Raw genomic sequence first — 14,334 nt, forward strand, 5'->3', positions numbered from 1 at the left:
TATAACATATAGGTGTACTAGTTTTTGGACCGTTATCGTGAATTATTTTGTTAGATAAGCTCCAGATTTGGCTTCAGTGCTGACTAATCTAATGTATACGCACAAATAAAATATTGTATCTGTATAACGTCCTATTAAAATAATGAATTTAAAAGATAGATTTATAAGGACTTATAAGGATATAGTTATATATGCTGATCACTCTAAATGTAAAATAAAAAAAAAAAAATCTTGTTTTATTCATAGTAAACATTTTAGTTTAACCTTCTGATAAAAAAAGATGGTCAAAAAGACTTCAAAACATCTATAAATATCTAGAACTTTAATATTTTTAATTATTTTTATACCAATTCTTTTTCTACAGCATTATTTCATTAAACAATTAAGTGCGTAAAAGACAGACAGAAAAAAAAAACTTTGAGGAAAGAATGACCTATAGAAAGAAAAACACAGACTATGACACAAAAACTCCACTCCTCGCAGTGTGATCAGCAGTAACCTTTATTCTGACATCTTTTTTTTAAGCACCAGTCTTTCAATACACTTGAAGTGAAAGCAAGCGATTTCTTTTCTGCTTTGCATTACATACATATTTATATATATATACATATAGTCCTGCACTGTAAAACCCAAAATGTTAAGATAACTCAAACCATTTGAGGAAACCAATCGCAACAAACCATTTCAGTTCAAAAACAAATCCTAATGAGTACTGTGAACTTAATCCATTTGAGTAAACGAAGCAATCTGAGCACAGTAAAACCCAATATATAAAGAGAACTCAAACCAACTGAGTACTGTGAAACCCAGTAAGTTAAGGCAACTCAAACCGTTTGAGGAAACCGATTGCTACAAACCATTTGAGTTAAAAAAAATTAATCTATATTACTTTATTTAAGTTGAAGTAAGAGGGTATTTTATGAACTCAACACTGAGTTTAAAACTCTTTTCAAATCAGTAGAATTAACTTTCAGTCAATTTTGAATTAACTCATTTTATTTGATAAAGTGGCCTGTTGGGTTTTACAGTGTGTTACTCTTTAAATCAATATACTCATGTGCCACTGCTGCAATCCAGGTCTTATTCCTTCCCCTAAGATACTCAAGTAAGTCTAGGAAGAAAACACTTTTAACATAACATCTGACACTCAATCACTTTGCACATGTATCAATTTAAAGTGAATCCTTGGAGATCATTAAATATAAGCATACATCAGTTTCCACAGTTTGACATGTTGATAAACATTCCTGCGAGATGTTACTGAATGGCACAGGAAAGTTATGAATGTTATTCAGACATTCATTTAGACTCTTTCAAATGTATATGTTGTAATTTTCTTGTCAAGGTTCAGGACTTGCTTGCATAGCCAGCGTTTTAGCATACACAACTCTCCCTTCGTGTCTTCTAGGTTACAATATCATTGCATTCATACATTTATTGCAAATAAGCATTCTTTCTATAAGCACTTTTTGTTATTAGGTCAGTGAAGATCTTTTTGTGGAATTTACTAGTTGTTTGTAGCTACAGTATACTGTAAATCTGTAGTATCCAAACGTTTTAAGAAAAAATGTATTCTGTTCCCGTGAGAGATTTGTCTGACTGTCTTGCAATTTTTATACAAGAATAGATTTGTGATTATTGATTCTGAACATAGTTCTAGGTCAAATAGCAACAAACAACAAGTAAATTGCTGTAAAATAACCTCTTACTCATTGCAGAAACCTGGAGTGTTCGCTCCATACATAAATGCATGCATACATACTGTAATCTTACACACGTAGTTCAGCTCAGTGATGCAGAACAATAAAAAAGGAATTAAATGAGTTACTGTGAATGAACTATGGCTCAGTTGTGTACAGCACATCTTATTGGCAGCAGAAATCAGTCACAAAACAACAAACAAAACCATATTTGACATATTAATAAATCAATCATCAAAATCCTTTGATTTTTCTGCACTTTTATCAAACAAAAAATATTATTTTATATCATATCATAAGGCTGTTTCTATATACCCATAGAGCATAACTTCAGCAAAATCGAACAAATCTGCAAATCCCCAACAGAACTTCACAGTGGTCAGAGGGGAAAACCTAAGGCAGACACACAATGTTGTTCATCAGACGTTATGCAAAAATAGAACAAGATAAAAAGAAAAAATAACCTGAGGATGTCTCATAACATATTGTTCAAATGATTCAATTCTGCTCTGGCTCATCATAGAAAGTGATATGTACTATCATGTGTTTACTAAAACATTCACTCTTTGTTTTTACTGCAGCGGAAATGTACATGCTGGATGAACAGCACCATGTTTTGAAAAGCAGTTTTCATTTCGTGTGTAGACGCTTTCCTGAATGTTTTATTTGGCACTGGAAAATATCTCTGCTAAAGTCTCTATTCTTGAATGCAAGCTGTGGTTTACACTTAGACTAGCTATGACTACAGATATGAATGACCAACAAAGCCAACAAGAAGTCGGTTTGTCAGTTTCTTTTCAAACTACTGTATTAGTCCCTGTGGGTGTTTGATTAGAATTAGACTGATTATTACAAATCATGTGAGGCTCTTGAGAACTTTTATCAGGAATCAGATTGCGCATTAATTTACATGATATACTGCTCAAGAAACTGAAAGATCATTCTGCAGCACATCTAACCAACCAGTATCTTACTTTTGTAGATTGCCTGGAAAGAAAGTATGCTCATTAAGCCATTCGTTAGACCTACTTCTGAAAATATAGAGATCCATGAGTTCATTCTTCAATCGATTAAACCTTTAGTTTATTACCCAGCAGGCACACAACATCATAAGACATTATTATTAGGTTAGATTTGGGTCATGACAGCCAGCATCTAAGGTTAAGATTACGTTATTTTGAAGTCCAATAATGTATTATAATAATAATGTATTTACATAGCACATGTATCATGGATGGCCATACATTCAAATTGCTTCATAATCATGAAGGGGTCTCTCTACACCATCACCAGTGTGGAGCATCCACTAGGATAATGCAACAGCACCCACAGGGCAATGGCACCAGTGCACTCACCAGACACCAGCTATAGGGGAAGTGAATGGATGAGATCGAGTGAATGGAGTGAATGCTATGATCGCAAGGGCCAATGGAGGGAATTTGGCCAGGACACCGGGGTTACACCCCTACTCTTTTAAGAGAAGTGCCATGGGATTTTTAATGACCACAAGAAGTCAGGACCTTGGTTTAATGTCTCATACGGAAGACAGCACCCACTGACAGTTTGGTGTCCCGTTTACTTTTTACTGGGGCTTTAGGGCTCCCACAGACCACAGGTTGAGCTCCCCCTGTTAGCCTCACTAACACCACTTCCAATAGCAACCTAGTTTTCCCATGTAGTCTTCCATCCAGGTACTGACCAGGCTCAGCCCTGCTTAGCTTCAGTGAGGCAGGGTTGTGTTGGAAAGTGGTCAAAATGTAATGTCTGATAAATGTCATAGTGATAATGTCCATACAATGTCAACGTGTAACATGATTAGACGATGATATTTGGGTGATTTTAGGTTGATTTGAAAGTTGAACGTTGTACATTGACGTTGGGTTCTGACGTCAACGTGATTTTAATTTCAAGAGAAAATCCAACGTTCCCACAACATTGGGGTACAACATCAATATGACGTCATGTTGATGTCCTTTGCCTGCAGGGTAATATCATACTATGTGGGTTTATTATACTGGAAAAATATTAATCTGAGGCATACTTATAAAAAGTTGATGTGCACATTTATTCTCCATTTACATCTCAGTGTTTAAAAAAACACCAATAAAAAATATGGAATCATGATGTGATGTTTTGTCACAATTATGTTAATCATTGTCACAATTGTGAGAAAAATTAAATGATGAGAAAAAAGTTGCAATTGTGAAATATAAAATGTAACTACACAAAGCAAAGATGCATATTTGAGATTTTAAATCAATTGTACGATACCGTCAGAATAACAGCAAATGATGACAAATTTGATATACTGTAGTCACCATTACAAGTTATATTTTAAGTAACAAACAATTGCGAGATATAACCTTGCAATTATGTGAAAAGAGAAAAACTGTGCAAAATAAACTTTAAACAATTATTTTAAAAAAGCCAACTCTGAGATGGGCTTCTATTACACCCTGCTGTTAAAATGTAGTGTCAAACACCTCTTACCCTATATTTCTTTAGCCCATCTCTAAAGTCATTGTTATTAGACCTCTAACAACATGGGATGCGCCTAAAACTCCAAAAGAACAAGGAAACCATGATCATGAAAATAACTCTTGTTCTTGACGGAACACTTGTTCTTGACAGAACACAGGCAGTGTGCTCCCAATACAACTGCAAATCAACAGACCTTTACATCAGGCACCAGTAAGGATTTAGCTATGGATACAAATGAGAATAATGGCGAAAGTGGGACTTTACTATTCAAAATAAAAACACCCTTAAAACACTAGATACTTTTATGGACTGAAGCAGCTCTCATTTCTATAACAGCGTTACATGTACAGCATGTTCATGAAATTCTTATTCTGAAGCCTATCTGCACCTGCAGAGAAAAAGGCTGAATATAACATATCTTTGGGACTAAAAGGAGAGGAAAAGTGAAAAGGAAATAACACAGCGGTTGACATGCGTAATGCTCTGACATGTACTCCGAGCCATAACATCCTCAAATCTCACTCATCTGACCTCACCTATCACTCATGTTTTCCACCCGCAAAGAGGAACTCAAAGAGTTCACAATTCTAACAGCGTATAGCCGAAACTTCGAAGCAGCCTGGCATCAGCACAATACCGTTAGCATGAAATGTCACACATTTCATGCAAACATGAGCTCAAAGATGGGGAACGTGCAGGCTACAGTTACCTTAACCCTTAACTAGCATGACAGCCTTGTGTTTACAACAGCTCAGACAGGAAGCACAACACACCTACTGGCCCACGGGTTACAGCAGCACGTAACGGTACATGCAGCAATGATTCGAGAGCAAATGTCCCCTCAAATTCTCTAGGAAATGGAAACTTTGTAAAACACTGTCAGTGATTCTCTACCAGACATACGAAATCAAAAGTGATTGTGTTCGCTGCTGAAAATATGATGACTCAGACGTTCAGAGATGAGATCGGAAAACATGATTGATACTCACTGGCGGATAGGCTTGCTAAAGTCACATAATAGCAAACAAACTTAAGAGATGACTCTCATCTTTAAAATTATGAAAGGTGTAAAGGCGTACCAGAAGGGAAAATGTCACAGAACATGTTTTTTTTTTTTTTTTTTTTTACAATGTAATTCCATTTACCCCCTCTAGAGTGACTGGACAAACATGCGGAAACACAACAAGAAGAGCCAGTCCAGGTTAAATGAAGCCATGAAGAGATGAGAGACACTTTTTCTTCTTTCAAACACCATAGTCGGATCAGTTGTCGTCATTATCTTCCACCTTCCTCCATTTTATCTCTCTCAGTTTCTCCGTTTGTATCTATACCCCCTCCAGGTATAGGAGAAGTGGATTTACTGTAAGGTGGCAGAAGGAAAAAGAAATCAACCCAAATATACTTGTTTCTTCTTTGGGAAAAAATAATATAGGTAATGTCTTTTTTTAATCTTCAGGCCAGCTTTAACCATGATAAAAATATGTCCTGAAACCCAGAGGTAAGGAGCGTGAAATAAAATGGTCCTAAAATAAATCAGTTGCTTAGCAACAGATAAACAATCATAAACTGCATATTTGTAACAAGCAGACCGTGTGAGTGGAGTATATATCATCATATTTGCAGTGGTGTAAAGTAACAAATTACAAATACTCAAATTACTGTAAGAAATTGTAATTTACTAAGTAGTTCAAAAAATGTGGACTTTTACTTTCCCTTGAGTATATTTTTAAAATGTAAATGAGTAAATCGCATCATAATGAACTACCTCAAGACAGGGGTTATTTATAATCGCAGCTAACAGTTTGGACACATTAAAAGTGTCCATTATGCCCAAAATGTTTACACTTATTGACCCAGAGACTGTTTAGATGCATGTCACTGATAAGAAAATGACAGATGTTTACTGTATGATGGCCTTAACCACCCAGCAGGCACAAGACGTCAACATGACGTTAGATTGACATTATACCGCAAAATCATGTGGATGTTGCGTTTTGTTTGAAAATAAAAATTAGGTTGACATCAGAACTCAACGTCAGGCTGATGTCAGTGTCCAACATTCAAACTAAAATCAACCAAATATCAACATTTAATGATATTACAGTTTTATGTTGTGTAGACGTTACAACTATGACATCTATCAGATGTTGGATTTTGGTTGCCATACCTGATGAATAAATTTCAGTATTTGACGTCAATATGACGTTGGTTTAAGATGTTGGCTCGACACTGAATTGTGGTCACTTTCCAACACAACCTAAAATCAACCAAATATCAACGTCATTTGACCTTGTTATTGGACATCAAAATAACGTAGTCCTTAGAGACTGGCTAGATTTGAATTTTGGTCACCTGATGTCACAATCTAAATCTACCCTAATATTAGCATCTCATGACGCTGTGTACCTGCTGGGCAATAATTAAATTAAATTGCACTACAGAATGTTACAATGTCCACAAATTACATGTTAATGCATCAGCTAATTATAGCGTAATACTCAATACTCATGAGTACTTTTAAAAGGGCTACTTTTTACTCATACTTTGAGTAATATTTACAACAGATAGTTTTGTTCTACTTGCACAACATTTTTAGGCAAGTAATAGTATTTTTACTATGTATGATTTTTCAGTACTCTGTCCACCACTGCATATTTAGGACTTGGGGAGCTGTGCATCAATGGATTTGCTCTTCAGTGTTTGGACTTTCAGCAGTGAAATGTAAACCACACTGACCTGAACTGGACTGACGGTTTTAATTTACAAGAACTTCTATGTTAAACTGCTTTGACACAATCTACATTGTAAAAGCGCTATGGAAATAAATAACATGAATAATCAAATATTATCAATATATGTCATTTATCTATTATCCTATCATGCAGTTAGAGATTAAGCAGGTTGACTGTACCACTTCGGCATTAGATGAGAACACATTTTTATAAATCATTGGATTAAAAAACAATCTGAGATTGTAGTAGTTTTCTCTTCACTTACTGCAAAATGTTCACTCAGTCTGAATGTGCTTAAATTTCAGCAAGGACAAGTTATTGTCAATAAATCAATAAGTCAACAAAAACAGTTTAATGCATTTACATGCTGGGCAAAAGAAAAAAAAGCACTAAACGCCTGCCATTGTTATACTGGAAACACTAATGCATGTCTGATTGACAGACAGACAAACTGACTGCATGCATAGTTTCTATTTGAGAATTATACACACGGATGTTATTCATGATACAGTGCTCAGCATAATTTAAAACAGCCCGTTTTAAAAAATTAATATTTTTATCCATTTCTCGGTGAACATAGGAAATACATTTTGGTGCATTCAAACAAAATGTATTAAAATGATAATTTAACTATAGGCCAGTGTCATGCTGGCAATCAAAAACAAAATGACATGATATCACAGGCGATTGAGTGTACCTGAAAAGACATGAATGCCACTTCTTACAGAGCTTGAGAAGCTTACAGTTCTTTATGATCTATATAATTGGTAAAAAAGACTTGCAGGTTAAAGAAAAGACTTGGAGGAAGTTGCTGTGGGCTGTGGTGCAGATGAAAAGTTAAAATAAAACATGTTTTCATACAAAGATAGATCGATATAGTTATAGGTAACCTTAGAGATAGGTAACCTTTTGGTCGATGCTACAGAGCACTGTGCACCAGAACAGCCCGGCACAGAAACAGTTTCTTCTCTCAGGCAATCCATCTCTCTATATCAAACTATCATTAACACTAGATGACAGTAATTATGAAACATCACTACTTGCTATACACTTTTTATACACATATACACTTATTTAACAGCATACTTTACATGCCAATTTGCACATTACAGTTACACATACTGTATATTGTTGTATATAGTAATATATCTGTACATACACTTGTCAATTTGTATATTTGCATTCACTACTTGCTTCTTTTTGAAATATGTATATTTATTATCTTTTTGTCCTGTCTCTGTAATTCTGCTGCACTGTAGAAGCTCTGTCACGAAAACAAATTCCTCATATGTGTGAATAATAAACCTCTTTCTGATTTTGAATCTGATATAATACACAGAGATAGTTACATGTGTGCAACAGCTGTCGGTAAGGTGCACACTGCAGACACTACAGGCAAATGCCTGCATACTGCTTCTGCTCTGCTTGTGTGTGCGGTGTAAAAGAAGCATAACACGTAGTCATTTTGACTATTTTTTTAATTTTGTAATTTAATAACTTTGTTAAAATGAAACCCATACAACTATAGTATGCTGTTTTTTTCTAAATGTTTGTATATTTCATTCTAATATTTATTCATTCCTTCATTTTCTTTTCGGCTTAGTCCCTTTATTAATCTGGGGTTGACACAGCGGAATGAATCCACACAGAAATGCCAACTGACCCAGCAGAGGCTATTTAGTGCGAGTTAGTGCTGCTTTGCCTTATGGTCAGTGCAGTAAGAGACAGTATTATGAAAATACAATTCGTTAAAAACAAAATCTTACCTATGTTAAGCCTTTGTGATTTGTTTTCTTTGTTTGCTCATTACTACACCCGTACAAAGCGCTAAAGTCCAGAATCCTCGCATTGGCTTTAATCTTGACTAGAAATAACATTTGTGCTCTAAGCACTGTACAAATCTGGCAGCACTACTGACACATGCTCAGGGTCCGTATGTGATATCTAGTGTACATATCTATGGTCAAGACTAAAAGCAATCTGAAAATGCTGGACTTTTGTGTACAGGTGAAGTAACAAGCAAACAAAGAATACAAAGCACAAAGGCTTAACATTTCATTGGTAAGATTTAGTTTTTTACTATTTTGTATGTTATGAACTTTTGTGTTTAACAGGTATTGATGATAATACAGTGTATTACTGCATTGACCATAAGACAAACTAACACCAAACTCGCACTAAATAGTAGGCGTATGCTAGTTTTGTTGAATAAAATAAGCAGACAATGTAAATGAAATATGACAACAATGCTAGAAACTTGTATTGAAAGTTTAGTTTCAAGAACACAGGATGAAAAGTGTGCAAAACTTAAGCCAAGCCAACAAAAGTGTCAAAATGCCATATATGATTAAAGATAATATGCATACTTGTTTCCACTCTGGGTGATGAGTCTCCTGCAGGTTTCCATCTGCACATCCAGTCCTCTCTTCATGCTGCACATCTCCATGTACTCATGAAGATGACGGTTCATGTCAGACTTTGCTGTGGCCAATTCCAACTACAGAGAAACAGATGATGTTAAACTGGTCTGATAGGCTTTTATAATCAAATTTCAGTCCTGACACCTCTATAAATAGTTTTAAAGTAGATATAATCAAACACATGATCCAACTAATCAAAGAGTATTAGAGACTAGTGCTATGTGATTAATCGAAATCAAATCGGAATCGTGCTCTGGAACGATTGCGATTAGCTAATCGCAAGAGGCTGCGATATGAAATATGTATTATTTCATTTCCCCCGCCCAGAGCAATTGCATGCATGTTGTGATTTCAACTGAATTGCACAACATAACTGTGTGGAAAAAAAACTAACAAAAAAAAAACTAACAAACATGAAAGAGCAGAAAGAGTGGGATGATGCAATCTGCCAGTTCAGAAGCTTTGATAGACAAATTAATATCAAAGAAAAACAGGACATCAGTAATATGGGATTATTTTAGTTTCAAAGTCAAAAAAAAGTAAGTTTAATGCTTTGATAACTTCATGTGTATTTTTGCAGGCATTCATGGCTCACTATGCAGGTACAGTATGTGAGTCATCTGTAGTGACTGACTGTAATGTACTACATAAACATAATTTGTTTACTTACGACCAGCTGGAGCGCAATCCTACAAAAGAGGTAACTAATGCCATAACGCACTACCTCGCTAAAGACACGGTGCCTTTTGATGCAGTGACCAAAGAGGGATTTAAAAAAAACGTATCTAAATGCAGCATAGGAGATACACACTTTCGTCTCACACTTATTTGAGCTATTTTAGAGTACCACAGCTGTACGTTTAATGTCATGATATTTTGTGTAGCATCTGGGATAATTATTTATTTTTAGACAATATAAGCTACATAAAGGCTCTTATCAGTCATGTTAGTTTGCTGAGTGTTCTGTGTTTTTATAATTATTTATTTATTTATTTTGTATAATAAGCAACACTATCTTCCTAATTTGAGTTCAACTTGTTTACAGAAAGGCAAGGTAATTTTATTTGTGTTTACTGTTTGCTCTAGAGAAGAATTTGTGTTTCCTTTCTGATTATTTAAAAACAAATTTGAATAAATGTTAGAAAGTTAATATCTTTCCGGTTCCTTTTTTTAACTAACACTCCCAGAAATGCATAGAGACTCCCGGAACTTCTGGGAGACTTGGGATTTTTGAGTCAGTCTAAATACTGTCAGTATATTCTTTGTTAAATATAAATGTAATATCAGTATAAAAAAGCTCACTCACTCCTTATACATAAAATACGTCTACCACTCTACCACTTCAGGTGAAATGATTTAACAGCATAACTTTTCCGTTTGTTATCATTTTTGACAAAAGAAGTTTAAACATTTTCCTCAATTATTTTTCAATACATTAAACTTTGTGTGTGTGTGTCTGCGTTTTTGTCATTTACTCCCCATTACTTGTTTAAAACTTATATGATCATATTTTTAAATTTCATTTTTTTATATCTATTAAGCGCATTTAGACCATGCAACAACAATTTATTAGACCCCCAAATTACAAAACCAAATTTAAAACAATTTTATTATCAGTTTTGCTCAAAACTGCTCAGTTGCACACTAGTTTGATTATGTATAAATATCATTATAACCGTATTGAATAAATATTAGTTTTCTCAGTGGCTTTGGTGCATTTCTCACAAAAACATTTACATATAAAACAACAGTTAATGCATTTCTCAAAACAATTAGTCATTTGTGCACATCATAATAGCAGTTTCTCATTCCTTTCAACAAATTACAAATGCTTTTGGACATGCATCAATTGCTTTCATACAACTCTTTGCTGTTTTATAACATTGTCATTTGCTTATGTCATGTCAGTCAAAATTAACTAAACTTGTGCATGCTGAATACTCATTCCATATTAAATTAACAGTCCTAGTTGTCTAAATCTGTGAAGCTAATTTTATATATTAAAAAAAAAAACTTTAAAAATCTTTTTTTTTTTCCCCTAAAAATGTCCTCTAAATTGAACAATTTCATGAATGATTTACAGACCTGTGTATGTTGTAGGTTCAGTTCCAATATGTACTGCAATATTGTTTACAGTTGTGCACAGCTCTACCCAATGGAAGTTTATGTTTGTTGTAAAAAAGAGTTTATTTATTCTTTTGCACAATGCTGTGAATAAATTAGAATTGCAAAGAGCATCTGCAGTAAAGATGTGAAGTACTGTATACATATTCAGTGACTTGTACTCAGATACCTCACTAAATGCAGATATGTCTAACTTTACTGTAGTTTTCATATGGCTGTGCGAATAGTATATAGTGCTGTCTTGACCATTTTCAGGAAGTTTAACCAAAATCTGACTTTTTTTTGCATTGGAAGAATTTTACAAAGTAAACTCATAATAAAACATGACAAAGCCATTTGACTTTCTTGTTCATAAACAATGATGGAAGGAGTTTTCATCTTGATGACACTGACACTTTCATTGAAATAAACACATGCTTTTGCGCTTTATCAACTAGGTTTTGCAGTTTGTGCTAATTGTTTTGAGAAATGCATTGACTGTTGTGCAAATGTAAATAGTGTTGTGATAAATATACCAAAGCGACTGAAAAAAACTGTAAAATAGCTAAATATTATAAGCAAAAACAAAATTACATGATATCACAGGTGATTGTATTCTGAGAAAAGACATGAATGACATCTGATGAAAATGAATTCTTACTGGTCTTGAGAAGCTTATAGTTCCTTATGATCTACATAATTAGTACAATAAAGACTTGCAGGTGATAAAAGACAGACAAACAGACAGACAGACAGACAGACAGACAGACAGACAGACAGACAGACAGACAGACAGACAGACAGACAGACAGACAGACAGACAGACAGACAGACAGACAGACAGACAGACAGACAGACAGATAGATAGATAGATAGATAGATAGATAGATAGATAGATAGATAGATAGATAGATAGATAGATAGATAGATAGATAGATAGATAAAATAACATTTTACCTCTATCTGATCTATAGTCTCCTGATATTCCTTCTCCCTGGACTTAAAAAGACATTCTGTGTCCTTAATCACCTTTTCCAAACACTCCTCCTGCTGAGAGAGAGAAAGAGAGAGAGAGAGAGAGAGAGAGAGAGAGGGAGAGAGAGAGAGAGAGAGAGAGAGAGAGAGAGAGGGAGAGAGAGACAGAGACAGAGAGAGAGAGATGCCACAGAAACATTATCTCACTGCCAAAGCATAAGCACTCACTAGCAGATGAGATTTTACCAGAGGGAATATTAAATACTAGATTAACGACTTCCCTGATGGAAAACTTTGAACACTTGGAATCCTTTGAGCTTTCCATGAAATGCAACACAATTTCAGCAAACATCGCATTAACTAATGTCAGTAACATTTAGTATCGAACTGCCCACCGGCAAACTGGACAGAGTAGACTGACCTAAATATGAACAGTGTGTGTGTGTTGGCATGTGTCCATGTGTGCAAATCCTTCAACTGAATGACCAGTAGATTTCAATTCTATTTTAGAGACCTATTGGGAACCATGGGGATCTGTCAGCAGTGGTGTAATGTAACAAATTACAAATACACAAAATTACTGTGATTGAGTAGTTTTCCTCAGGAATTTCAATTCCCCATGGAGTTTTAAAAATGTGTACTTTTACTTTTCCTTTTTTCTTGTCAATGGGGATTGGCTGAGAAAAAAAAAAACAGATAGAATCATAGAAACTATATTGCATCCTTTTGAACAACCTCATGACATGAGTGCGATAAAAAGGCAGCAAATCGTTTGATAGCATTAAAAGTGTCCAAAATACTTATATGCAATGACTCAGAGACTGTTTAGACTGGCCACATAGCCATAAACAATCACTAATTGCACAATAGAATGTGAGTTTTCACACACGCACAAATTACATGTAAATGCATTAGCTGTTCACAGTAAAACTCACTACTCCTGAGTACTTTAAAAGGGCTACTTTGTACTCATAGCTTCAGTAATGTCTACAACAGATACTTCTACTCTACTTGCACTACATTCTCTTCCCACCACTGTCTGTCAGTCACGATGCCTTCACTGTTTTATTCTTATTAGCTTTCATTAGAAACACCCACCTTCTGAAATAAACTCCCAAGTTTATCACAAACATGAATATAATACATGAAAAAGATTGTGAGGGTGCTTTCACACCTGTGAATTGATTAATTTGTTCTGAAACAGGGATTAAAATTGTTACAATGTTGGCCTTTATTCTTGGTGCAGTTCGTTTTCACACGGCAAAGTTTCTTAAATGCTAAAACAATTCACGTGCGAGTAAACTCTCGTCACATTGGTCAAAGTTTCATGGTTTATTTTGCCACTCAGCTGTCATGCGTCTCTATTTAATGTATGATGATGAGCAATAAAGACATCATAAACAAAAAGCTGTGCTTTCATTTTGAATGGTGACACCCACAGACATCATCACCAAGTATAAATCAGAGGTAAGACTTTCAGATACACAGCAGTTGGCTTATGCATTATAGGCTTTTACATGAAATGCACATTTACAGGTAGGAATGACTAATAGTTCTCTCTTCATATAGCCGTATATATGCCTATGACATATCCATGATACACTGTAATATGGCCGTTCTCGGATCATATAACTTTCTCACTACAATCGATCCGCTCCCGAGTTCGTTTCAATCGAGCCAAGACCATCACATTCAGGCAATCTCGGACCAATTGATTCGGTGTGGATCTGAGCACGATTGCTGGATTCACATATGTCAAATGAACCATGCTAACTGAGCAAATGAGACAAGTTCCGAAACAAAAGTCTAAGGGCTCTATTTTGACGGTCCATGCGCAGAGCGCAAAACGCAGGGCGCAAACGCTTTCAGGGCGTGTCAGAACGCGTTTTTGCTAATTTAAGGACGGGAAAACCTGCTTTGCGC

General features: G+C 35.1%; 1 protein-coding gene across 4 annotated transcripts in view; it reads right to left on the bottom strand.

Moving 5' to 3' along the window:
• iffo1b (intermediate filament family orphan 1b) overlaps positions 1-14,334 on the bottom strand; it is a 49,757-nt gene that overhangs the window by 870 nt on the left and 34,553 nt on the right. Inside the window, exons 7-9 of one of the 4 annotated variants that reach the window (XM_009292205.5) lie at positions 12,394-12,483; positions 9,280-9,410; positions 484-5,541 (exon numbers count right to left, since the gene is read on the bottom strand). In XM_009292205.5, coding sequence (XP_009290480.2) covers positions 5,457-5,541; positions 9,280-9,410; positions 12,394-12,483 — 306 coding nt within the window. In that variant the 3' untranslated portion in view covers positions 484-5,456. Of the gene's footprint in view, positions 1-483; positions 5,542-9,279; positions 9,411-12,393; positions 12,487-14,334 lie in introns of those variants that run through there. The other 3 variants (XM_005157938.6, XM_009292206.5, XM_073925982.1) reach the window with 3 other exon arrangements.

The sequence above is a fragment of the Danio rerio genome, chromosome 16 (assembly GCF_049306965.1).
Source record: "Danio rerio strain Tuebingen ecotype United States chromosome 16, GRCz12tu, whole genome shotgun sequence".
In the NCBI taxonomy this organism is placed as follows: domain Eukaryota; kingdom Metazoa; phylum Chordata; class Actinopteri; order Cypriniformes; family Danionidae; genus Danio; species Danio rerio.